Raw genomic sequence first — 25,847 nt, 5'->3', positions numbered from 1 at the left:
CTCAGCCACAAGCCAAGCTGATGGCTGCCAGCACAGTGTTGGTGGCGGGAGCTTTTCCCGCCTCCTCAGCAGCACTAAGGATGTCCGACTGCAACTTAAGCCTGCTCCCCGCTGGCAAGTGGACATCCCCCGAGGGCTCCTGGGCTGCCAGAGGGATGTCTGACTGCCAGCTTAGGCCTGATCCCCCAGCGAGCAGGCCTAAGCCAGCAGGTAGACATCCCCCAAGGGGTCCCAGTCTGTGAGAGGGCACAGGCCTGGCTGAGGCCCACCCCCCCCCCCCCAGAATGCACAAATTTTTGTGCACTGAGCCTCTAGTAATAATAATAATTTTTTTAAATTTTTATTTAACTGGTTCATCAGAAAGTTTGAACTTAAAAAAAAAATGGTTTGTGATCAAAACAGTGCTGCTTTACAGTGGTGCATTTGCTGTTGCATGTCCTTAGATGACTACCATGTGACAGACAGTAAATTATTAGAAAAAATTTGTGGTTAGAACTATTAGAAATGCATGGGCTTCCTCCTTTTACCCGAGCTTCATTAAGTTTTCAAAATTAAACAAGTGTTACTTTGGTTTCTTCTATAGACAAGAGAACCTTATTTCTTAAGATCTTGCCTATTCTTGTGATATGCTGAATAGCAAAAACGGTGATATTTTTGTTTTGTCAGATCTCAAATTAAAAAGGTTCCTTTTACTCCTGGAACTTCCATTTATGCACCAAGTTAGCACTGTGTTTTATCTCCTGCAAAACCTTTTCCTGCAGCTTTGCTTTCACTTCCTCTCCACACTTATTTAGTCTTATGCTGAAGATTTTGGGAACTGGTTGAGGTATTGGGTCAGTATTTTTCACTGTGGAAGAAGGAAAGGTTGGGACCAGTGACATGAGGATACTAATCGCATTTTCCTTTCCTGTTTTTTTTTTTTAAGTGACCTATATACTGCATTACAAAAGCCATGTACTAGCAGTGAGAATTCTTGACTGTGCCTCTCTGGTAATGTGACAGATTTTATTAAGAGAGAGAATGGCTTCTGGAAATCTCAGGTTTGTGGAAGGAGCTTAGCAGTCCATTCCCCATCTTTCTATATTATTAACAGACTAAAGGCCCAGTGCACGAATTTGTGCATGGGTGGGGTCCCTCATCCTGGCCGGCAATCGAGGCCTATCCGGGGGCCGGCCTGGGGGAGGGACCCAGGAGGTTGGCTGGCCGGCCCCCTGGTCAAGGCCAATGGAGGGGGCCAGCCAGCCAGGGAGAGAGAGAGAGGGGAGGAGCCACAGGAAGTTGGCTGGCTGGGGGGAAAGGGACCACAGGAGGTTGGCCAGCTCAGGGGAGGGGCTGCAGGACATTGACTGTGGGAGTGCACTGACCACCAGGGGGCAGCTCCTGCATTGAGTGTCTGCCCCCTGGTGGTCATTGTGCATCATAGCAACTGGTCGACTGGTTGTTCTGGTTGTTTGGTTGTTGTGATTGCTTAGGCTTTTATATATATAGACTAGAGGCCCGGTGCACAAAAATTTGTGCACTCAGGGGGCTGAGGGGTTCCCTCAGCCCGGCCTGTGCCCTCTCGCAGTCTGGGGCCCCTCGGGAGATAACGACCTGCTGGCTTAGGCCTGCTCCCGGGTGGCAGAGGGCAGGCCCAATCCCTAGGTGCAGCCCCTGGTCGGGCTCAGAGCAGGGCTGATTGGGGAGTTGGGGTGCCGCCCCCTGTCATGCACAGAGCAGGGCGGATCGGGAGGTTGTGATGCCACCCTCAGTCACGCTCAGAGTAGGGCCAATTGGGGGTTGGGGCATCGCCCCCTGTCACACTCAAGGCAGGGTTGATGGGGTGGTTGTGGCGCCACCCCCTGTCATGCACAGAGCAGGGCCAATCAGGGAGGTTGGGGCTTCGTATCCTGTCACGCACAGAGCAGGGCCAATTGGGGTTGGGGCGCTGCCCCCTGTCACACACAGAGCAGGGCCCATCAGGGGGTTGGGGAGCTCCCCCCGTCACACACAGAGCAGGGCCAATCAGGGGGTGGAGGAGCTCCCCCCTGTCACTCACAGAGCAGGGCCGATAGGGGAGTTGGGGCAATGCCCCCTGTCACACACAGAGCAGGGGGTGGTTAGAGGGTTTTGGTGCTGCCATTGTCACACTCAGGGCAGGGCCGATGAGGGGTGGGGGGTTGGGGTGCCGCACCCTGTCACACACAGAGCCGCAGGGCAATCGGGGTTGGGGAGCTCCCCCTGTCACGCACACAGCAGGGCCGATCATGGGGTTGAGGAGCTCCCCCCTGTCACGAACAGAGCATGGTGGATAGGGAGGTTGTGGCCCCTCCCCCTGTCACACACAGAGCCGCAGGGCGATCGGTGTTGGGGCACCGCACCCTGTCACACACAGAGCCGCAGGGCGATCAGGGGGTTGTGGAGCTCCTCCCTGTCACGCACAGAGCAGGTCTGATCAGGGGGTTGAGGCGCTCCCCCGTGTCACGAACAGAGCAGGGTGGATAGGGAGGTTGTGGCCCTGCCCCCTGTCACACACAGAGCCGCAGGGCGATCAGGGGGTTTGGGCGCTGCCCCCTGTCATGCTGATCCCGGTGCTGGGAGGCATATTACCCTTTTACTATATAGGATAGAAGCCTGGTGCACGGGTGGGGGCCGGCTGGTTTGCCCTGAAGGGTGTCCTGGATCAGGGTGGGGATCCCGCTTTGGTGCCTGGCCAGCCTGGGTGAGGGGATGATGGCTGTTTGCAGCTGGTCACACACCCTTCAGGGTGGGGGTCCCGCTTGGGTGCCTGGCCAGCCTGGGTGAGGGGTTGAGGGCCATTTTCAGGCTGGCGGGTGACTGAAGCTCCCAACCTGTCCTTTTTTCCTTTTTTTTTTATTCTGGGCCAGCTTTAGCTCTCAGACTCGGCTCCTGCTGAGACCTCCACTGCTGAAAGCAGGTTTCTGACCTTTGTTTACCCTTCTGTATTTGAAACAATGTTACGGTCCTGCTGGCTGAAGCCCGGGGGTTTTGTTTAGTGTCTATATTTGTTACAATGTTGCTTAGAGTGCAGCTGAGAGGCCGGCAAGGCAGGCTGGGAAGCTTGGCTCCCTCAGTCACTGAAGCAAGCAAGCCTCCCTGTTCGCATCAGCCGCCTGGCTGCCGGCCGCCATCTTGGTTTACAGTTAATTTGCTTATCTCCCTGATTAGCCAATGGAAAGGGTAGCGGTCATACGCTAATTACCATGTTTCTCTTTTATTAGACAGGATTCTCCTTGGGTGCGTTTAGGAAATGCTCTGTATATGGTGTTTAATATGCCACCTACACACTCCCTCTTCATTGACTTGGAAACAGAATTCAGCTAAAGGAGTCCAGGTCTTTCAGCCAGCCTGCTTTTTCCAAGATTAAATCCATTGTGGATTTGACTGTTTTGTATCAAATCTGCTCTAAACTGTTGGACTAGAAGCAAAATAATTATTGTCATTATATAGCAGTAGAGAGAGTATAAAACAGTACTAAGTTCTTAAAAAGCTGTCATGACTTGAAGTGAAATAAGGCTACTTTGCCTGAAGAGCTTTGGTTTTGAGAACTGTCAAATATGAAGTTGGGTGCCGGGAGCCGGTCCATGCTTGCTGTTTCAAGGGACCTGGGATATATGGCATACTATTCTTAATATGTTTGCTCACCTTCTTGGCACTATGTGTTTTAACTAAGGTCTCTGAGAAAGGTTGTTTCCCCAGGTAGGGATTTTCCCCTGAAGTTAGGGAGGGAATAAAACCTCTTAACTAAGTGCCAGGCGGGTAATTAATCACTTTAACTATGAACAATCATGCTTAAGCTACATAATCTTTACTCCCTGGAATGGAGATAAGAAACGCCCTAACCTTTGGAATAGAGATTGATAGGATTGGAATCAACTGGTATAAATACAGATGTAACAACACAGAACTTAGAACACAGAACTAAGAAGACAGAACCAGGAGGCACAGAACCTACACAGAACGTTCTCTAGGGACAGAAGAACTTCGTTGGAGAGAACATGGCAAAAGATCCTGGACAGAAACTGGCCTCAGAACCTAGAGACAGAACCTAGCGAGAGAACATGGCAAAAGATCCTGGACTGAACCTGACTACAGAAATTGGCAAGAGAACCTGACTAGAACCTGGTGACTGAACCTGGCTGGAGAACCTGGACAGAACCTGACTGGAGAACCTAGCGAGGGAACATGGCTACAGAGCCTGGCTGGAGAACCTGGAGAACCTAACAAGAGAACATGGACACAGAACCTGGCTGGAGATCCTAACCAGAACTTCGCTGGAGATCCAGAGCAGAACCTCTCTGGAGATCCAGACCAGAACTTGGCTGGAGAACCTGGCTGGATAACCTAGCAAGAGAACATGGACACAGAACTTCGCTGGAGATCCAGACCAGAACTTGGCTGGAGATCCTGGTTAGAGATCCTGGCTAGGCTGCTGATCAACTGAACGTTGTCTCTGGGTCATTCCTTCTTCGCCGACTCCGTCCACACCTTTGGGAACCCCTGGACCTGCTGGGGTTGGACCCCGGCAGTTGGGTTTTAGATTATGAAATCCTGGCTAGCTTCTAGGGGCAACTTCAGCCATTAAATTCTCCTGTCTGCATTTCATCCAAGGATTGACTTTGAAATTATAAGAAATATAGAGGCAAATGAGCTTTTCTTATCAAACATTCCATTTCTGTGCTTCATATCAAATCTGTTTTGGCAAAGAAACAAAAGACTCCATAGTAGACTGTCATATTTCTTTTGCTTAAGTGCCTTGGGAGATATTTTTTCTTTCTCAAGCATACTTTGGTGACCAGAGTTTCCTATTTGTGGGGTGACAGAATTGAGCAGGCAAAGCTGATAGTTATTGCCATTGAAGTCATTTGACAAAGGCAGTAAAGCCCAAGGGTTGCTCTTTGGAGAGAGCTACAGCTGGTATAGCTTCTCTTTGTAAGAGCCATTATAAGTTAAAATCGTTTGTCTCCAAGCAAAATTAGTATTGAAAAATGAAGCCCTCATAGTTAAGACTTACTGGTGTAGACAACAGCTCCATCTGGTGCTTGCTAAAGGTGTTTGTTTGGTTCATCTCTAGGGTTTTAAAGCAGCATGAATACAGATGTACACAGAATTTGGAAAAGAAGGTCAAATCCAAGGTCTCAATTTTATTAATAGGTTTCTATTGCGCATTGCACTGACATAAACTAATTGTGTTCCCAGTGAATTTCACTTGGCTATGCTATGGGTAATATAGCTGCTAATCAACTCAATAGCCATTTCTTACTTGCACTCAAAGTGAAGAATTATTTTACTATTTATTTACAGTCTTAGGAAGAGAAAATATAGAGAAAATTTAATCTCTGTCATCAGCAGTGAATTTAACTTGGTTAACAAGATATTAGGCCAGGATTTCTTATTCTTTTGTTTTCAATGCCACATAGTGCTGAGTAGACAGGCAATACACTAGATATATATTTTAATTTTGGTGACTGACAGGAACTACCCCAAATGTTAATAGAAGTTGCTTCTGAATAATAGGGTTACACATGATTGCTATTTTATTTATGCTTTTCTTATTTTTCACAGTGAGCATATATAACAAAATTTAAAAATCTCATATAAAAAAGAAAAATATTTAAAACAAACCATTATAATCTTGAGTCTCAGTTCTGGGTCTTTTTCATTCACTATGTTGGTCTTTCTGGGCCTTAGTTTTCCCTAGTCCTTAAAGCAGAAAGATTGACCTATGGGCCTGCTCAGTTTTAACATTGAGTCTTTTGATTATCTACCTCTTTTTCCTGTCTTTTCAGCCACTCCACCAGTATTAGCATTCAACATCATATAGTTTTGCCATCTTAAAATAAGGAATTTCTAGACACCTCTTCATACTTCCAGCTCTTTCTTCCACATTTCACCTAAACTCTTAAAAGTTGTCTACAATTACTCTCTCATATCCCCTCACCCTTTGACTCACTCCATCTGCTTTCTATCCCCACCACTGCACGGAAATAGTACATTCTAAGATCACAAGTGAGCTCTCATTAAAGGCCTGTGGGCACATTTAAATCCTCATTCTACACTACCTGTCAGCATCATCTGCATAGTTATCTTCAACCCCTTAACTGTTTCATCACACTTATGGCTTATTTTTGAGTTTTCTTTGGAGTTCTCCTCTTCTTCCTGGTTTACTTACCATGACCCCTTCTCCAGCTCACTCTCTATTTTCTTTTTGGCCTAGATATTTCTATATTAATAATTCCCAAACAGGAAAGAACATCAAAATTCCTTTCTGTGCTCCAGAATACTAATTCAATTGCTTGCTCTATTTCTTGCCGGCTGACAAAAATATGAACTAATACTCGCCCCCCTCAAAGTTATACCTCCTCTAACATTGTTTTTTTTCAGTAAGTGGCCTCACAAATCATTCAAATATATATATATATATACCTAAAACCTTGCTCTAAATGCAGTTATTCCTGTATTTAGTTTTCTCTCTTTCTCTGGTGCCAAATTCTAATCCAGATCCTTGTCATGTCTTCTTTTGCCCACAACAGCTCTTTAAACAGTCTCCTGGCCTCCTGGGGCCTGTTCTTTGCGTTTGTTTTCATACAGTAGCCAGAGCTGTCCTTTATTTTTTAGGACAGATTTATTGAGGTTTGATTTGCATATAGTAAAAATCTCCTCTTATTTAGTGTACAGTTCTGAGTTTTGACAAAAGTAAGAAGCCATATCACCACTACCATACAGTATTTAGATTGTTTCCATTTGTCTTGGGGAATACATAGGAGTTAGATTGCTAGGTTCCATGGAAAGTTTATACTTAACTTTATAAGAAACTAGCAAACTTTCTTTCACAGTGGCTGATCCATTTACACTCCCACTAGTACTATATGAGAGTTTCAATTATTCCACATTCTCCCTAGCACCAGTTTTATTTTATTTTATTTATTTTAACCATTGTAATACATGTATAGTGGTAGCTCATTGTAGTTTCATGAACATTCCCATATGACTTATGATATTTAGCATCTTTCACATGTTCATTGAGATCCATATATATTTTGTGAAGTGCATACTTAAGTCTTTTGTGTATTTTTTATTTGATTTATTTTTGTTGGATTTTTAACGTTTTTTATATATTATGAATACAAAGTTAGATACATACTTTGCAAAAAAAAAAAAACATTCTCCTTGTCTGTGGCTTGTCTTATTCATTTATCAGTACATTAGAGCCAACATTTTTTTTTTTTTTTCATTTTGATGAAGTGTAATTTATTCTTTCATGGATCAGTCTTTTCGTGTTGTATCTAAGAACTCTGCCTAACCATGGTTACAAAGATTCTCTCCTGTTCTAACAGTTTAAAGCTTTCCATTTTATCCTTAGATCTGTGATCCATTTTGAGTTAATTTTTGTTCGTGGGATGTGAGATCAAGATAATTTTGTTGCTTATGGATATCTAGTTGTTCTAGCAAATTTATTAAAAAGAATATTCTTTTCGCCTTTGTCAAAAATTAGTAACCTGTATTTGCATGGGTCTATTTCTGGACTGTATTCTGTTCTGTATCTGCTGTGATCTATGTCATGTATTAACAAACTTTTTCTGAGAAGCACCAGATAGTAAATACTTTAGGTTTTGTAAGTCAAAAGGCAAAATCCAAGATATTATGTAGATACTTGTACAACAAGAGAAAAAATAAATTTCCATGAATATTTTGACAGAATTTAAAATATGATTGATAAATGTGCAATACAATATACAGATGATGCATTGTAGAATTGTATAGATGAAACCTGTGTAATTTTATTAACCAACTAGAGGCCCGGTGCACAAAAATTTGTGCACTCGGGGGAGAGGGGGAGTCCCTCAGCCCAGCCTGTGCCCTCTCCCAGTCTGGGACCCCTCGGGAGATAACGACCTGCTGGCTTAGGCCTGCTCCCAGGTGGCAGAGGGCAGGCCCAATCTCTAGGTGCAGCCCCTGGTCAGGCTCAGAGCAGGGCCGATTGGGGAGTTGGGGCGCCGCCCCCTGTCATGCACAGAGCAGGGCGATTGGGAGGTTGTGATGCCACCCTCAGTCACGCTCAGAGTAGGGCCGATTGGGGGGTTGGGGCACCGTCCCCTGTCACACTCAAGGCAGGGTCGATGGGGAGGTTGTGGCGCCACCCCGTCATGCACAGAGCAGGGCCCATCAGGGGGTTGGGGCACCGCCCTCTGTCACCCACAGAGCAGGGCCGATCAAGGGGTTGGGGCGCCGCCACTCTCACACTCAGGGCAGGGCCAATGGGGAGGTTATGGCTCTACCGCGTCACACACAGAGCAGGGCTCGTGGGGGGGGAGGGGGTGTTGGGGCGCTGCACCCTATCACACACAGAGCAGGGCCAATCAGGGGGTTGGGGTGCCGTACCCTGTCACACACAGAGCTGCAGGGCGATCAGGGGGTTTGGGCGCTGCCCCCTGTCACGCTGATCCTGGTGCCGGGTGGCCTTGCGGCTCTGCTGATCCCGGTGCTGGGAGGCATATTACCCTTTTACTATATAGGGGAGAGGCCTGGTGCACGGGTGGGTGCTGGCTGGTTTGCCCTGAAGGGTGTCCTGGATCAGGGTGGGGGTCCCCACAGGGGTGCCTGGCCAGCCTGGGTGAGGGGATGATGGCTGTTTGCAGCTGGTCACACATCCTTCAGGGTGGGGGTCCCCACTGGGGTGCCTGGCCAGGCTGGGTGAGGGGATGATGGCTGTTTGCAGCTGTTCACACACCCTTCAGTGTGGGGGTCCCCACTGGGGTGCCTGGCCAGTCTGGGTGATGGGCTGAGGGCTGTTTTCAGGCGGGGGTGACTGAAGCTCCCAACCGCTCCTTTTTTTCTTTTTCTTTTTTTATTCTGGGCCAGCTTTAGCTTTGAGGCTTGGCTCCAGCTCTTAGGCCTCCACTGCTGAAAGTAGGTTTCTGGCCTTTGCTTTCAATGTTGTGATCCTGCTGGCTGAAGCCCAGTGGACTAAAGCAGGTTTCTGGGGTTTTGTTTAGCTTCTATATTTGTTACATAGTTGCTTAGAGTTGCAGCTCAGAGCCCTGCAGCGGCAGGCGGGGAATGTTTGTTTCCTCCATCACTGAAGCAAGCAAGCCTAATGTTAGTTTCAAGCCGCCTGGCTGCCGGCCGCCATCTTGGCTGGCAGTTAATTTGCATATTGCCCTGATTAGCCAGTGGGAAGGGTAGCAGTCGTACGCTAATTACCATGTTTCTCTTTTATTAGATAGGATGTCATCCCAATACTTTCAATTACAAATATAATAATTGAGTACAATTTTGTAACACAGGTCTACTGATAAGAAGAATGGGATTGCTGGGGATAACATTTTGCTTAATAGGGGTTCAAAATTAGTGTTTCTTCTCATCAAAATTTAATACAAATGGTTCATCTAGTAATGCATATTTATAAAAAAGTTTTACATATTTTTATCTTTGAAAAATGTCTTTTCACAAAGGTGATACATGTAGCAGTGAAAATGCTGCAATTTGTAGAGTGCTGAAAAGCACTGCAAAGTGATGAGAGAGCCACATAGAGTCTGTCATAGCTATTCAACTCTTTACTGTGGCATAAAGTTTGCTATGGACAATGTAAATAAATGAATCTAGATATGTTCCAATCATGATTTATTTATGGGTACTGAAATTTGAATTTCTTATAATTTTTACTTGTCACTAAAGATTATTATTTTTATTTTTTCATCCATATCTACAAATTTAAAAGCATCCTTATCTTAGGAACATACAAAAGCAGGTTGTCCTATGGTCTGTAATTTGCTTACCTCACTTCCCTATTCTGTGTTTCTCTCCTTGGCCTACACCATGTTGTCAGGATTATTGTTGCTTTGTGCTAAGTATAGAAATCAGGCAACCTGAATCTTCAACTTCGTTCTTTTCCAAAATTGTTTTGGCTCTTCTAGTTCCTTTGCCTTTCCATATAAATTTTTGAATCACCTCATTGATTTGTACAAAAAATCCTGCTCAGAATTTTGTTGGAATTATGCTTAATCTACTTTGGGTACAATTGACATCTTAACAATATTAAGAGAACTGGTATAAATCTCTAGATTTATTTACATTTTTGATACCTTTTATCATCTATAGTTTTCTGTATATAGATTTTAGAATTTGCACATATGTTGTTAAATTTACACCTAAGTATTTCATGTTTTTTGGTTAATGCCATCTTTTTTAAAATGCAGATTGTTATCATGTTGTTTCCCAGTTTAAAACCCTTCGGTGGCTTCACACTGCTCTTAGAATAAACTCTAATCTTTAAAAGCCTAAAAGCCCTGAATGATCTGGGCTAAATTTATCCTAATTTTATGCTGTTCTTCACCTTATTCAAAATGTTCTAGTCTTAGACTAGCAGGAAATGGTTTTATCAATTAAGGTGTATAGCTTTTAGAATACTTGAAAGAGTAAATAAATTTTTAAACAAACACTTGAAATATGTATATTTTAACCTTATTAAAAAGAGCAGTTCAATGATCTTCAGCAAATCATGAACTTAGAATTTGGCTGGGTGGTTGGGCTCTCTGTATGGAATTCTTTGATCTTTAAGTTTGTACTTTGTGAGTATTGTTTGTTTTGTTTCGTTTTTATTAATCCTCACCCAAGGATATTTTTCCATTGATTTTCAGGGAGAGTGGAAGAGAGAGGGAAAGACAGTGAAACATTTATATGAGAGAAACACAACGATTGGTTGCCTCCTGCACAAGCCCCTACCAGGGCCTGGGCCAGGGAGGAGCCTTCAACCAAGATACGTGCCCTTGACTGGAATCGAATCTGGCACCCTTTGGTCCACAGGCCAAGGCTCTATCCACTGAGCCAAACCAGTTAGGACTATGAATATTGTTTACAAGGAACTTAGTTTTGTTTATATTTGCTAAAGAAAATATTTTTTCCTTCCTAATAAACATGCTGAAACTTGACAAAAAGCCTAGTTTTCTGACCAAAGCAAGGATCCTGTTACTGTACATGAATGAAGTTAAATTTTCCAGCTAAAATGGTTCTTACATGTGCATACCTTCTGCCAACTTTATTATAATATCTAAAGTAGAAATGTAAGACTAATGATATCCGGGGGGAAGGTCTGCAACTATGGTGCCTAAGAAAGAAAGAGACCCACAAGGTTCATTTTAAAAAATTAACTTTTAAGCCACCATTTCAATCGACCAATATTTATTCAATTCCTTATGCTAGATATATAGAGATAAATAATATATTGCCTAGGCCTTAAAGAAGTTCAAAAACTTCTTGAAATGAGGAAACAGTTACAATTAAAAGTGATTGTAAATGGAGGTATGTCTAAGTGACTTTGATAGTACCAAGGAGAAACAAGTAGCCCAATGGGATTTAGAGTTTGATAAGACTACTTAATTTTTAAGATATAGAACTAGAAAGAAGACAATCTAGGGGGCTTGTATTTCATCCAATAACTAGAGGTCCCAAGACACACAGAATTGCCTGGAGAACTTACTTAAAAAATCAGATTTCCAGTCTCATCCCTCAGAGATTGACTAGATACGACTAGGGTGGTTTCCCAGGTGGTTCTTATTTAGCTAACAAACTCTAATCTGCACATGACATTTAGTAGTCAATGCAGTAGGTAAGAGTGAGCCACAGAATAGTTAAGCTAGGTAAGAAGATGATCATATTAGAAAGTTAAATCCAGTGGTGGTATAGAGCAGTGAAATCACCTGAGAATATCATTAAAATGCAGATTTTGGTTCAGTAGGTTTAAGATACTACCTAACAAGCTCCAAGTAGAGGCTGGTACTACTTGACTGAGGACCACAGTTTGATTAACAAGGGTAGAGAGGTTATATTGGAATGGGGTGAGACTACAGACATGAAGATAAGTAACAACCTATTGCAGGAATCTAGGCAAAATAACTACTCAGTGTTTGGTACTAGCAAGAATAAGTTCTTCTCACTCCCCACCCACTGTCTTCATCCATAGGCGCACGATTTTTGTCCAGTCTCTTCCCGCATCCCCCACACCCCTTTCCCCCCCAAGAATAGCCAGTCCACTCCCTTCCTATGCCCCTGATTCTATTATAATCACCAGTTCATTCTGTTCATCAGATTACTCACTTGATTTTCAGATTCACTTGTTGATAGATGTGTATTTGTTGTTCATAATTTGTATCTTTACCTTTTTCTTCTTCTTCCTCTTCTTAAAGGATACCTTTCAGCATTTCATCTAATACTGGTTTGGTGGTGATGAACTCCTTTAGCTTTTATTCAAAGTGATGAATGCCAAGAACCTACAACCAAGATGACTTTATCCAGCAAAACTCTCATTTAGAATTGAAGGTCAGAGAAAGAGCTTCACAGACAAGAAAAAGCTAAAGGAGTTCATCACCATCAAAATGTGATCTTTCGTGTTTCCATCACTTAGCGTAACATTCTGGGGGCTCGTTCATTCCGTAGCGTGAGTGTACATATGCTGTTCCTGTTCATGGCCCAACGATACGTCATCTTACAGACAGGCCATACCCCATAATTTGTTTCTCCACTCATCAATGGATACCTCTCTGGGTTGTTTCGACTTGTTGACTATTGTGAGAAGGTGGCTGTAAGAAATCACAGATACCTTTTTACTTTGGGGAGTACATACGTAAAAGTAGAACAGTGCTTCCCACGGCAACTTTACGGTCCAATGACCAGGCTCTCCCAAACCCCTTTCCCAAGTGGCCACACCAAAAATAAAAAAAAAATAAAAAAAGAATAAGTTCTAGTGAAATGTAATAGATGAAATTGGGAAGACTCATTTAGCGAGTTAGTAGGATGTGGTGTTAGAAGTGAGGGGAGAGGTGTCAAGAATGATCTGAAGGTTGAAGTTTAGCTATCTTGGTGGATGACATTAATTGAACTAGAATAAAAGAGGAAGAAGGTGGCCTTGTGGGTAGAAGCGGGCTGGCTAGTATAGAATAGTTTCTTAGAGCTGAGAAAAGTGATAGCCAGAGGGTTAATTTTTAATGCATTGAGTTTGAGGAGTCTATGAGATACCCAAAATGTTAAAGGGATCAGTAGAAGAAAGGGAACCCACAATAGACTGAGAAGTGTCAGATATGTTGGTGGATAGCTGTTTGAAAGGCATTTCCTGGAGGAGAAAGTCAGAGTATCATTGCCACAGAGACATCAAACAAAAGATTAGATATAGTTCGATGAGAGTGTATAAAATTATAGTTTAATAACTAACTTTCCAGAATGCTGATTGGCTAAAAGGAGTTCATTAGTTTTTCCTCTCAATCTTTTAATTAAGGACCAGAGCCAATTTTTTCATATTATTCATCATGAAAAGCCTCATAGTGCCTTTTCCATTCAGATTTTCTTCTTTTTCCTCCCCCTACAGATCAAGAGCTGCTAGATACAGTTGAAAGTTTTCCCATGCACTGAAAGGGAAGCATTGTATGTGAAGTTCTATTTTCTAAAATGTCTGCCTGTAACACCTTTACTGAGCACGTTTGGAAACCTGGTGAATGCAAGAATTGCTTTAAACCTAAAAGCTTGCACAAGCTCCCTCCTGACCCTGAGAAGACAGCCATCACCCATGGCCATGTGAAAACTAATGCCAATCACAGTAACAACCACCATATCAGGAACACTGCAAATTTCCGGCCTCCTGTTGCTAAAAAACCCACTATAGCTGTGAAGCCCACTATGATGGTGGCAGATGGGCAAAGTGTATATGGTGAGCTTAACATCCAAGGACCCTGTGAGAACAAACCTGTCATTATAGAGAGGAACCGAAACAGGACGGCCTTGAATCAGAAACCACTCAATAATAATAATGAAGATGATATTGAAGGAGTTAATCATGTTTCTAAACCTTTTGGCAATAATGACAGTGCAAAGAAGATATCAAGTAACAATAATGGACTAACTGAAATGTTGAAGGAAATAGCAGGCTTGGATACTACTCCTCAGATAAGAGTAAATGAAACAAATGCCAAAGAAATATTCTTAGGAAGAATAAATGATTGCTATAAACGATCACTGGAAAGAAAGCTTCCACCAAGTTGCATGATGGGTGGGATAAAGGATACTCAGGGCAAGCATGTTATTCTGAGTGGGAGCATAGAAGTGATCAGTAATGAAGGGGGCCAGTTCTGTTACCCAGAGTTTTCTAGTGGAGAGGAGTGTGAGGAAGATGTACTTTTCAGTAACATGGAAGAGGAGCATGAAAGCTGGGATGAGAGTGATGAAGAGCTGTTGGCCATGGAGATTCGTATGAGAGGGCAACCTCGATTTGCTAACTTTAGGGCAAACACTTTGTCTCCTGTTCAATTCTATGTGGACAAAAAATGGAATACTGTCCCTCTGCGAAATAAGTCTCTGCAGAGAATCTGTGCTGTAGACTATGATGACAGTTATGATGAGATCCTGAATGGTTATGAAGAGAATTCTGTGGTCTCCTATGGACCAGGAAGCATTCAGAGCATGGCATCATCTGACTCCACATCACCAGATTCTTCTTTAACAGAAGAATCACATTCTGAGACAGCCAGTAGTTTATCCCAGAAGATCTGTAATGGGGGAATATCTCCTGGTACCCCAGGATATTCTAAGGACATGAAGGAAAGTGAGCCCAGTTATGAAAGTCTCTCTGGTAACAATCAAGAGGATTCATCACAAGTACCCAAAATCTCAGAAAAAATTTCAGAGACACACAAAGCAGTCCTTGCTCTCCGATTAGAAGAGAAAGATGGCAAGATTGCTGTACAAACTGAGAATCAAGAAAAAAAAGCCTCTACAGATACTGCTGGGCAAGCAGTAATCATAAACCTCATTCCTGTACAAGAGCAAGCAAAGCCCTACCGCATAGTGAACCTTGAGCAGCCGTTGTGCAAGCCATATACTGTTGTAGATGTGTCAGCAGCGATGGTTAGTGAGCACCTCGAGGGCCCTGTTAACAGTTCCAAGACAAAAAGCTCATCTTCTACTCCAAACTCTCCAGTGACATCACCTATATCAACATCAGGACAAATAAGTGCCCATTTTAAAAAATCCAGTGCAATTCGATACCAGGAAGTATGGACATCCAGTACCAGTCCACGACAAAAGATACCTAAGGTGGAATTAATTAGTGGCGGAACTGGGCCAAATGTCCCTCCAAGGAAAAACTGTCACAAATCAGCACCTACTTCGCCCATTGCTGCAAATGTTTCCTCTAAAACCATCCCTGTTAAGTCACCTAATTTGTCTGAAATAAAATTTAATAGTTATAACAATGCTGGTATGCCCCCTTTTCCAATTATCATTCACGACGAGCCAACTTATGCTCGGAGTTCCAAAAATGCTATCAAAGTTCCCATTGTAATTAATCCAAATGCATATGACAATCTAGCCATCTATAAAAGTTTTCTTGGAACAAGTGGAGAACTTTCAATGAAGGAAAAAAACACAAGTATGATAAGCCATACTTATGAAGAAATAGAAACTTCAAGCAAAGTGTCTGATGATACCACTGGCAACCCCACTGATTGTCCCCAAGCTAAAGGGTTTTCAAATAGCACAGAATGTAAAAGGGGCTCAGTGGCTCAGAAAGTCCAGGAGTTTAACAGCTGTCTTAACAAAGGTCTGTCTTCCGCACAGAGAAGCTGTAGTTCCAACCACAGCTCCCCAACTAAGAGCCAGAGAACCACTCAAGAACCTGTTGCCAGAACAGAAGGCACTCAGGAGTCTCAGATGGTGGGGAGTGGCAGCAGCAACAAGGAGAAAGCAAGCATAGTGCTTTCTCAAATTGTGGCTTCTATCCAACCCCCACAGTCCCCTCCAGAAGTGTCCCAGTCAGGCCTTAAAACTTGCAGTGTGGAAGAGCTTTATGCAATTCCTCCAGAGGTTGATGTTGCTAAAAGTACACCAGTCAGGCCGAAATCTCTCTTTCCATCTCATTCCAGTGGTGAGCATGAAGCACCTCAGACCACAGAAAATCTTAACACTAAAGTACAAAAAGATACACTGGCAAAGCAAGTCACAACCTCTCCCTCCAAGTTAGTGATTAACCCCCAGAGTGAGCCATCACCTCCTTTTCCTCCACCACGTTCTACATCCTCCCCTTACCACGCAAGTAACCTTTTGCAGAAGCATTTCACCAACTGGACCAAGCCAACTAGCCCTACCAGGTCAACAGAAGCTGAATCCGTTTTGCACTCTGAAGGCAGCAGGCGGGCAGCTGATGCAAAACCTAAACGCTGGATATCATTTAAAAGTTTCTTCCGTCGTTGGAAAACAGATGAGGACAACAAAGAGAAAGAACAAGAGAAAGGGAAACTGGTGGGTCTGGATGGCACAGTCATCCACATGCTGCCCCCTCCTCCAGTTCAGCACCAACACTGGTTCACAGAGGCAAAAGGAGAGTCCAGTGAGAAGCCAGCCATCATCTTCATGTACAGGTGTGACCCTGCCAAAGGCCAGCCCAGTGTAAATCAAAGTAAGGCCCAAGCAGACCAGTCAGCAATCATGGAGAAGGGTGGAACACAGGATGCGTTACTACAGGTCTCAGAGGAGAAGAAGAAAAGGAGTCATTCTTCTCCATCACAGATTCCTAAAAAAATTCTCAGGTATGTAAAATAGACTAGCAGAATGTGGAAATTATTTACATGTTTTCAAATGCTAAATTTTTTATATCTTTAAGATTGCATAAGAGCCATTTTTGTTTGTAAGTAGCATATAGGGGCCATCAATCTTTATAACTGCATTCCAAGATTAGAATATTATTAAAGTGCTCTTATTGAACAAGGTTTATGGCCCAGGATATTTAGCTAAAGTAGCCTATTATATTCGGTGACTACAGAGAGGCTTTAACATAGAAAAGCAAATCTGTAATACCTTAGTAGCAATAAATATGTTACTTTGAAGTGCTATGATAGTATGAGGAAGAAAGAGGACTAAGTGAATAAAAGGTGGTATTGTTTTTTCCCTCTCCCAAGTGTTATCTCTATATGCAGTATGTTATTTGTGTGTGTGTTTTATTGCTGTCTCTGTGAGTGTTATGGAAGGGAGGGTTGCAACTCATAGTTATTTAACATGTAGGTGAAACAGAAGTTAGTTATTAATACTGAGACCCAAAGTTATAATCTTCAATTCAGTTGGGCAGATTATAGACCCACATCAATTCTCTAGGCATTAATTTTCTTTCATATTTTAATAACTGTTTAATGATCATCTACTCTGTCTAAGGCATATCCCAAATATTTATCTCAAATACTTATAACAGCCCTATAAATTAGTTGTACTCTTCAGATGAGGAAACACATCTGGGAAGTTAATAATTGGTCAAATTCATATAGCTAGTAGTTGTCAGTCAGAATTCAAACCCTGATTTGACTTCCTCTAAAGTCTGAATCATCCAATAATGATGCATTGTTAATGAACACAAGATCAAACAAAATATTTATGTTTTTACTTGTAATCATTCAAATAAACATTCATGTTTAAGAACTTAGTTTTTTTTTCTTTCTCACTTATATTGTGAGCAAAATTACCTAACAATAAAAACAAGAGATAGTTATACCACATTTGTAGTAAACAGATGATTTCCTTATATCCCCTGTTCTTTTTATTATTTTTTTTGCAAGTTAGAAATAATTTTAATATATTCTCTAATAAGAATGGGTGCACGTACATGCCTGTGTATAGATGTATCCACAGTATACAATATATTTCTTGTTTAATTGAATTTATTGGAGTATAGGTTTCAACTGTACATCTCAATAAAATCAAAGATATGACCTGAGTATTCCATTCATCTGATTCTGAGTGTTCCTCCCGCTTGACTTATAGTAAAAATTCTCTCCTAGGTTTGGTCTTTTCTCTGGCAAATACAGCAACCTGATGATAGGGTAGTTTCTCTCACCAGCTTTGCTTTAGAATAGTATAAATAAAAATGAGGTAAACAGTTAATGCCTTCACTTTTTCTGGCAAAATGCCAGGAAGTTTTGTATATATTCTTTACTAAAATAAGTTTTTCATGTATCTCAAATACTTACGACATTTAGTTGTCAAAATGCTAGAAAATTTCCTATTTTCCTTAACTCCATGTAATAACAAAGCAAGTAAAATAGTGGTTATAAATGTATTCCTAGAAAGAATAGTCTTGTCATCGATGGTTGAAAGTGGGTGATAGAATATTGTACTTCAGTAGTAATAAAATGTATATATTGTAAGTTAGTGTTTTCCTTAGAAAATAAGCAATTTTAACACACGTGTTTGGAGTTACCTTTGAGGGAATGGCAGATAATTCTTGCAGGCTTTGCTCCTCATTAAGTATGTCTATGGTATATTTATCTGCATCCTGGAAGGCAGAGTCAGGGAATGATTTGGCCTCTCTCTGTGAAATGAAACTCTACTTCGACTGCATGTCACTGTATATGGTCTAGAGCAGTGGTTCTCAACCTTCCTAATGCCGTGACCCTTTAATACAATTCCTCATGTTGTGGTGACCCCAAATTTCATTGTTACAAATTGAACATAATTAAAGCATAATGATTAATCACAAAAACAATATGTAAATATATATATGTTTTCTGATGGTCTTAGGTGACCCCTGTGAAAGGGTCGTTCAACCCCCAAAGGGGTTGTGACCCACAGGATGAGAACCACTGGTCTAGAGGGTGTCTGATGCCCTTAATATAGCAGACCCCTTACTCTAAAGTTTATATTTTCACAGATTTGATTATAAATGGACCCTTTCTTCCAAAATTTATCAGTTCTTTATAGGTAACATCCATGAATCCAAATGGTGCATTTGGTTTGCCCCTTTTGTTCTCCAGATTATTCCTACAATATAATAACTGGAGTGCTGTTAAAACACAGATTGCTTTGCTCCTACCCCCATAGACTGACTCAGTAGGTCTGAGGTAGATCCTTATCATTTGCATTTCTAACAAGTTTTTAAGTGATACTGTTGCTGATGCTGCTGGTCCTGGGGCCACACTTTTTGAACCATTGACCTTACCACCATTCTAAATATATGTGCTAACCTATATAATAAAAGAGAAACATGTAAATTAACTGTCCTTCCACTACACTCACCAGCCAATCAGGACTGAGTATGCAAATTAACCCAACAAAGATGACAAGTTAATTTGTATACACAGGCGCTGGGCAGAGAGCAGAGTGGGAGAGCCAGCAGAGAGTGGAGCAGCTTAGGGAAATTGGCTCCCCAAGCCGCCAGATAGAGAGCAGAGACGGAGAGCAGGCAACTTGGAGGAGGACTTGGCAGAGTGGGAGGCCATGGGACACAGTCAGAGCAGGAAGGGAAAACCAAGATCACGGGGAGCACCAGGAATGCTGAAAATCGTAATTCTGGTGGCAGACGGATCTCCTAGACCAAGGGTGGGCAAACTTTTTGACTCAAGTGCCACAATGGGTTCTTAAACTGGACCGGAGGGCCGGAACTAAAGCATGGATGGAGTGTTTGTGTGAACTAATATAAATTCAAAGTAAACATCCTATCTAATAAAAGAGAAAGATGGTAATTGGCGTACGACCGCTACCCTTCCCATTGGCTAATCAGGGCAACATGTAAATTAACTGTCAGCCAAGATGGCGGCCAGCAGCCAGGCAACTGATGCGAACAGGGAGGCTTTCTTGCTTCAGTGACGGAGGACACCAACGTTCCCCACCTGACTTGCCGGCCTCTCAGCTGCAACCCTAAGCAACTATGTTGCAAATATAGAAGCTAAAAAAACCCCAGAAACCTGCTTTACTCAGCCAGGTTTCAGCCAGCCGGACTGCAACATTGTATCAAATACAGATGGTAAACAAAGGCCAGAAACCTGTTTTCAGCAGCCGAGGCCTCAGAGCTAAAGCTGGCCCAGAATTTAAAAAAAGAAAAAGAAAAAAAGGAGTGGTTGGGAGCTTCAGTCACCCGTCAGCCTGAAAACGGCCTTCAGCCCCTGAGCCAGACTGGCCAGGCACCCCAGAGGGGACCCCCACCCTGATCCAGGACACCCTTCAGGGCAAACCAGCCAGCCCCCACCCATGCACCAGGCCTCTATTCTATATAGTAAAAGGGTAATATGCCTCCCGGCACTGGGATCAGCGGAGACACGAGGCCTCCCGGCACCGGGATCAGCGTGACGGGGCAGTGCCCAAACCCCCTGATCGCCCTGCAGCTCTGTGTGAGACAGGGTGCAACGCCCTAACCCCCTGATCGGCCCTGCTCTGTGTGTGACAGGGTGCAGCGAACCAACCCCTTGATCGGCCCTGCTCTGTGGGTGATAGAGGGCGGTGCCCCAACCCCCCCTCCCCCCCCATGGGCCCTGCTCTGTGTGTGACGGGGTAGAGCCATAACCTCCCCATCGGCCCTGCCCTGAGTGTGACAGTGGCGGTGTCCCAACCCCCTGATCGGCCCTGCTCTGTGGGTGATAGAGGGTGGCGCCCCAACCCCCTGATCCGCCCTGCTCTGTGTGTGATGGGGGGTGGTAACCCAACCCCCCTGATGGGCCCTGCTCTGTGAGTGACAGTGGGGAGCTCCTCAACCCTCTGATCAGCCCTGCTCTGTGTGTGACAGGGTACAGAGCCCCAACCCTCCTGATGGGCCCTGCTCTGTGCATGACAAGGGGCAGCGCTCCAACCCCCTGATCTGCCCCGCTCTGTGTGACGGGGTGGTGCCCCAACTCCCCTATTGGCCTTACTCTGTGCGTGACAGCGGGGAGCTCCTCACCCCCCTGATCGGCCCTGCTCTGTGCGTGACGGGGAGCTCCCCAACCCCCTGATCAACCCTGCTCTGTGTGTGACAGGGTACGGAGCCCCAACCCCCCTGATGGGCCCTGCTCTGTGCATGACAGGCGGTGGCGCCCCAACTCCCCAATCAGCCCTGCTCTGAGCCCGACCAGGGGCTGCACCTAGGGATTGGGCCTGCCCTCTGCCACCCGGGAGCAGGCCTAAGCCAGCAGGTCATTATCTCCCGAGGGGTCCCAGACTGCGAGAGGGCACAGTCCGGGCTGAGGGACCCCCTCTCCCCCCCGAGTGCACAAATTTTTGTGCACTGGGCCTCTAGTCATTACATAAAAGGGTACGGTTTTTTCTTTTTTCTTTTTTTTTTTAGTTTTATTCATTTCAAATGGGCCGGATCCGGCCCACGGGCCGTAGTTTGCCCACGGCTGTCCTAGACGCTAGAGCAAAGTGAGCCTGGAGCAAATTACTGTTGCAGTGGGGGATGGAGAAAAGCAAAGGTGAGAGACATAAGTAAAATCAGAGTGTCTAGGAAAAATTAAAGGGAAGATATCCTAAAACTTCCAGGAAATCTCTACCAATGAAGCAAAGAAGAAAAAAATGCCTCTATTATTCTGTGAGCAATAAACCAAACTGAGTTGGGGTCTCAGACAATTCGTTCATATGATTGCAAAGACAGACAGAAACTCCTGGATTGGAGAGGGCTCCCCTGAGGGCTCCCATATTGGAGAGGGTGCAGGTTGGGCTGAGGGAACCCCACACCCCCCCAGTGCATGAATGTCATGCACCGGGCCTCTAGTAGTATAAATAAAAGAATTTTGAGGTATTAAGCTTTTCTTAGAGGCACATTGGAATTTTCACATTTTATCATATCCCAGACTAAGAATAAAAGGTAGTATGAAGTAGTTTTTATTAATTTTTAAAATGTTTAAACATGAATACTCATATTGAGAAATATATACAATTTGCCTTTACAATAATGACCTCATTTACTTGAAGCAACTTTCAGAGGAAAAGCATTACTATCAAATTTCAACATTTATTTTTCTGGCTTGACTGCAATGTAACCATCCCATGCCTGGAAACACACTGCTGGAAGAAATGAAAATACAAGTTTTTCTTTATAGTAAATGAAGATTCCAAATTCAAACTATATAAAAGGAAATAAAAGTACTCTACTGAAGGCCAGACCCTAGACTTTGAAAGATGACTATGTAGAGCCTTTCATTATGGGAGGAGATTATCACTAAGTTCATTTATTTGACTGTTCAGTCAACATAAATTGAATATTTTAACAGTGCCATAGGGACAAATGGGAGACAAATTATCACACTGCTGAAATATTGCATATGACTTCAGCTGTCCTGTCAGGTCCTTCTGTGTACAGTGGCTATAATGATACTTGTTGTAATGGGGTGACTCGCGGAGATAACCACCAGGACTCAGATAAAAATTTAGGAGCCTTTATTAAGCTGGCCAGCGACTACAGTTACAGCACCCTGCCAAAGCAGAGGCTGAACTGCAGCACAGACTACAGGAATTACAGCATTTTTATTTGCAAAAACCACAAAGTTACAAAACCTTAATTCCCAACACAGTATAGTATCAGTACCTTCCTATCTATGTGTTTTAGGAACAGAGAGTACAGCATATTGAGAAGGGGCCGTGAGACCATATCTCAAGGCCTGGCCTGATGTCAGTACCTTCTTATCGATGTGTTTTAGAAACAGACAGCACAGCATGCCCCATCTGGCCAAAGTGCCAGATATGCAGCCCAGCATATTCCCTACTGGTCTTATTGGGAATCAAATCATTGATTCTGCTTCCTGCCAGCCTTCTGTAGGGATTTGTTGGTAGTGGGTGCCCCAGGCCTCACTGTCGGAATAGTGAGTCAGTGGTCTTCCATGGGGCTAAGGTTTTACAGCCCCAAGAGGCACAGTAAAAGTCATCTTTACCCCGATACTCCAGGGGCCCTTCTCGGTGGCAGACATAGTGCTGGGTTCGCCATAGTTCTTGTTCAAGGTTAAGGCTTCCGTACCCATATGTCTGTGTAGATACATACGCAGCGTTTCCCCCTAATATCCCAGATCCCCTTATGGTGAGGAGGCGGTTCCATTCTTTCCCAAATATTTTGCAAAGGTCAGTATGTAGCTTCAGGGGCCCTGAGGTGGTTGCCTTCCCAATGATTTTACCGTCCATCATGCAGGTGACCTCCCAGGAGTAAACTGGGGCTTGGTGGGGATTCCCGCTTGCCAAAACCAGGAGGCATAAAAGGAGGATGAGACAGGGTCTACAGTCTGTTGTCCCGATGCGTCTTCAGCCTTCTTGATTTGTGTGTGGTGAATCCAGCGCTTCTTTCCCCCGACTTTGACAGCAGTTGGGGTGCTTAGGATGACCTGGAAAGGCCATTCCCACCAAGGCTCAAGAGTACCTGGACTGTGTCGCTTCACCCAGTCCAAATCACCAGGGGCTCACACAGGTGGGCTGTTTGGGTTGGGCACGCGGGCTTCCTGATGAGCTGCTGGGGCGATTTGGTGCACAGCCGCTGAGCTGGTCTGGAGTGCCTGTAAGGACTGGGCACAAATTTAGCACCTTCTGGCTATATTCAGGGTTATAGTATTCCCTTCCCAGGAGTTCAGCTAGTTTGGTTCTTCCCAGGTGAGTACTTTGGTGTGTCTGGGAGGCGATGATTCAGCCCAAAGCCTCTGCAACAAAAGGCTTTCCATCTGGTAATAGTAGCCATCCCTGGGAAGTCCCTTTTGCATGTGATTTTGTGGCTGTTTCCTTTTCTTCTGAGGTGTAAGCAGGGTTTGGCTGTAGATTCCGGGGTGTTACTGCTACCAGTACTTCAAGTGGTCCTACTGGTCTTTTTGCAGTCTCTTTGGCTGTTTTGTCTGCAAACTGGTTCTCTCTTGCTTCTGGAGAGTCCCCTTGTCTTACATACCTACTTAGTTATATCTGACAGTGCCAATTGGCCCATTGTCCTTGCTCTGCTCATGTCTGTCTAATTGCCTACTATGTTACCTCAAGGATCCTGGCTCTGAATTCTTTCAGGGAAAATGGACGTTGAATTTTCTTCTGTAACTGCTTCGTGCTGAGGAGGGACGGAGTTTTCTCTCAGAGCCAAGAGATCCTTGCTGTCTGTCAGAGGGACGATGAGGCCTGGGCACAGAAGGAGGTGGGCTTGTGACCTGGCAGAGACAAACTGTAACAAATGGTCTGGTGGAAGGGAAAGAAAACATTTCAGTTTTAATAACCTCTATTGAAATAGAGTTTTTCTCCTTAAAATTATCCCTCTGTTTATTAAAATACTAATTTATTTACTGTATTCAGTTTGGCCTGATTGTTTGCATAAACACAACAAGAATGGTAACCGACTACCTTTGCTGGAATTTTATGATTGAATCTTAATGTGCCCCATAAGGCCAGGAAGCCAAGCCATCTAGCTGCCATCAGGCCTGCATGCAGTATCTGCTGAGTTAGACGAATTCCTCACCTGCAGTGGCTCTACCTGGGACCATGTCCTAGGCCTTAAGGCCCATCTCAGTAGCCCTCCTACTCATTGCAGCCCAGAGTGCGTGAAAGTTCTACAGGGATGCAGAGGCGTCCTTATTGCTCCCTTTCTACTCTGACGAACCGCCAGTGATGGTAGGACATTGGCCTGATGCTCCAGCGCCAGCCATCTTCAGGGCTCCCACGCAGGATACCAGGCTTTTCCCGTGGCACTCTTATTGGCTTCAAGTCTTCAGAGTCTAGACTGGTCTCTTTAAAACATGGTACTCCAGTCAAAGTTTTTGGTTAATAAAACCATTATTAGGAACTAGTCTTATTGAATATATGCAAAGAAATGTATTGCCATGATTTATTAAGCATTGCCAAATTTCAGAGAAATTATATAAGGAGAAAAATATACTGACCTGCTTTTATATTTTCTGATTTTTCTTGTCAGTCCTTTTTATGGACTCTTCAGAGTAATATGACTGTCTTCAAATGGTAAGAAGGAATTTACAATGTGTCTATATTCAAATAGATAGTTACATCTGTCCCTGTAGTAGGGCTCCCCTTACTTGACTTGCTCTCTCAGAACAGACTAAGGGAGCTTTATTTCTTTACAAGGTCTCATATGTTACAGGACCTCACAGGGTCTGTAATTCCTGTAACAGAGGGCTAGTACTCACTACTTTACTACTTCCCTCTGTTCCAAACAGGCCTTCCCCAGTTTCCTACAGTTGAGGTTTGTGCCACCCCTGACATGGGCATGGTCATACAGACCTGCAAGACAGTATACAGGCTGCGAACTGTCTCTCAATAGAGACCAAAACCTGATGGGTACTCTCCCTTGTCCAGTTGGGCACCTGCCCTTTTGACAACTGCATTCAAATCTGTAAGAGAATTAAGGTTAATCTAACATATTAATACAATGAAACATAATATTGGCACTATGGCCGCTTCAAGCAGCTAAATCTTCTGCTGCTAAACATGACATATGGTAGGGCTATACAAACATCTTAGGGAGGTGACTAAAGTCTATTCTTGACCTTCCTACATAAGGCAAAATTGTCCTTGTCTCTCTGGAGCTATGTCCATGAAGACATAGGCATCATCTAAGTCTATTATACAGTTTTCTGCAGGCCACTGTCAGGGCTGTGCATTGCGGCCAGTTCTTCTTTCTAGCCACAAACACAGTCTGTCCAATTTGCTTAAAATGTATTCTGGTACAGGAAAAAGTTGTTTTGCTGTATACAGGTAGCTTAACCCCTATACAACTGGGTTTGGACCTCTGCCTAGCAAACTGCAATCTACAAGTTCAATATGTAGCTTCTGGTCCTCCTAACCCAAGGGGTCTTGGCCAGTCTCTGAGTCAGACTCCTCTTCTCTTGGAGAATTTCAAAGTCCTGATGGCTCCCAGGTCCAGGGAGAGTGCCCTTTTCTTTGACCTTTTGTTAACCCTGTTTATTAGTTACAGGGCCCCGCTATCCTTATCTTCCTACCAGTCCCCTTTGTGGTAGAGCAGCAACCAGGCCTCTTCCAAGGGAGTGCACTGGAAGGGGGTATCAGCCCCTTCTCTTCCAACAGCAACAGGTACTGAACCCTTTCAGTACATTTGCAAACAGGGAGCTTTCACTAGCTCTGTCTTCAGCTTTCATAGATCCCGG

General features: G+C 43.8%; 1 protein-coding gene across 1 annotated transcript in view; it reads left to right on the top strand.

Annotated features, from left to right (window-relative positions):
* The window catches only part of PEAK1 (pseudopodium enriched atypical kinase 1), a 144,747-nt gene that overhangs the window by 7,707 nt on the left and 111,193 nt on the right, over positions 1-25,847 (top strand). Inside the window, exon 2 of the mRNA XM_081084317.1 lies at positions 13,361-16,571. Within this exon, the coding sequence (XP_080940443.1) occupies positions 13,441-16,571 (3,131 nt within the window). The 5' untranslated portion in view covers positions 13,361-13,440. The remainder of the gene's footprint in view (positions 1-13,360; positions 16,572-25,847) is intronic.

The sequence above is a fragment of the Myotis nattereri genome, assembly GCF_964212035.1.
Source record: "Myotis nattereri genome assembly, chromosome: 1".
NCBI lineage: Eukaryota > Metazoa > Chordata > Mammalia > Chiroptera > Vespertilionidae > Myotis > Myotis nattereri.
This window is presented reverse-complemented; position numbering and strand designations above follow the sequence as displayed.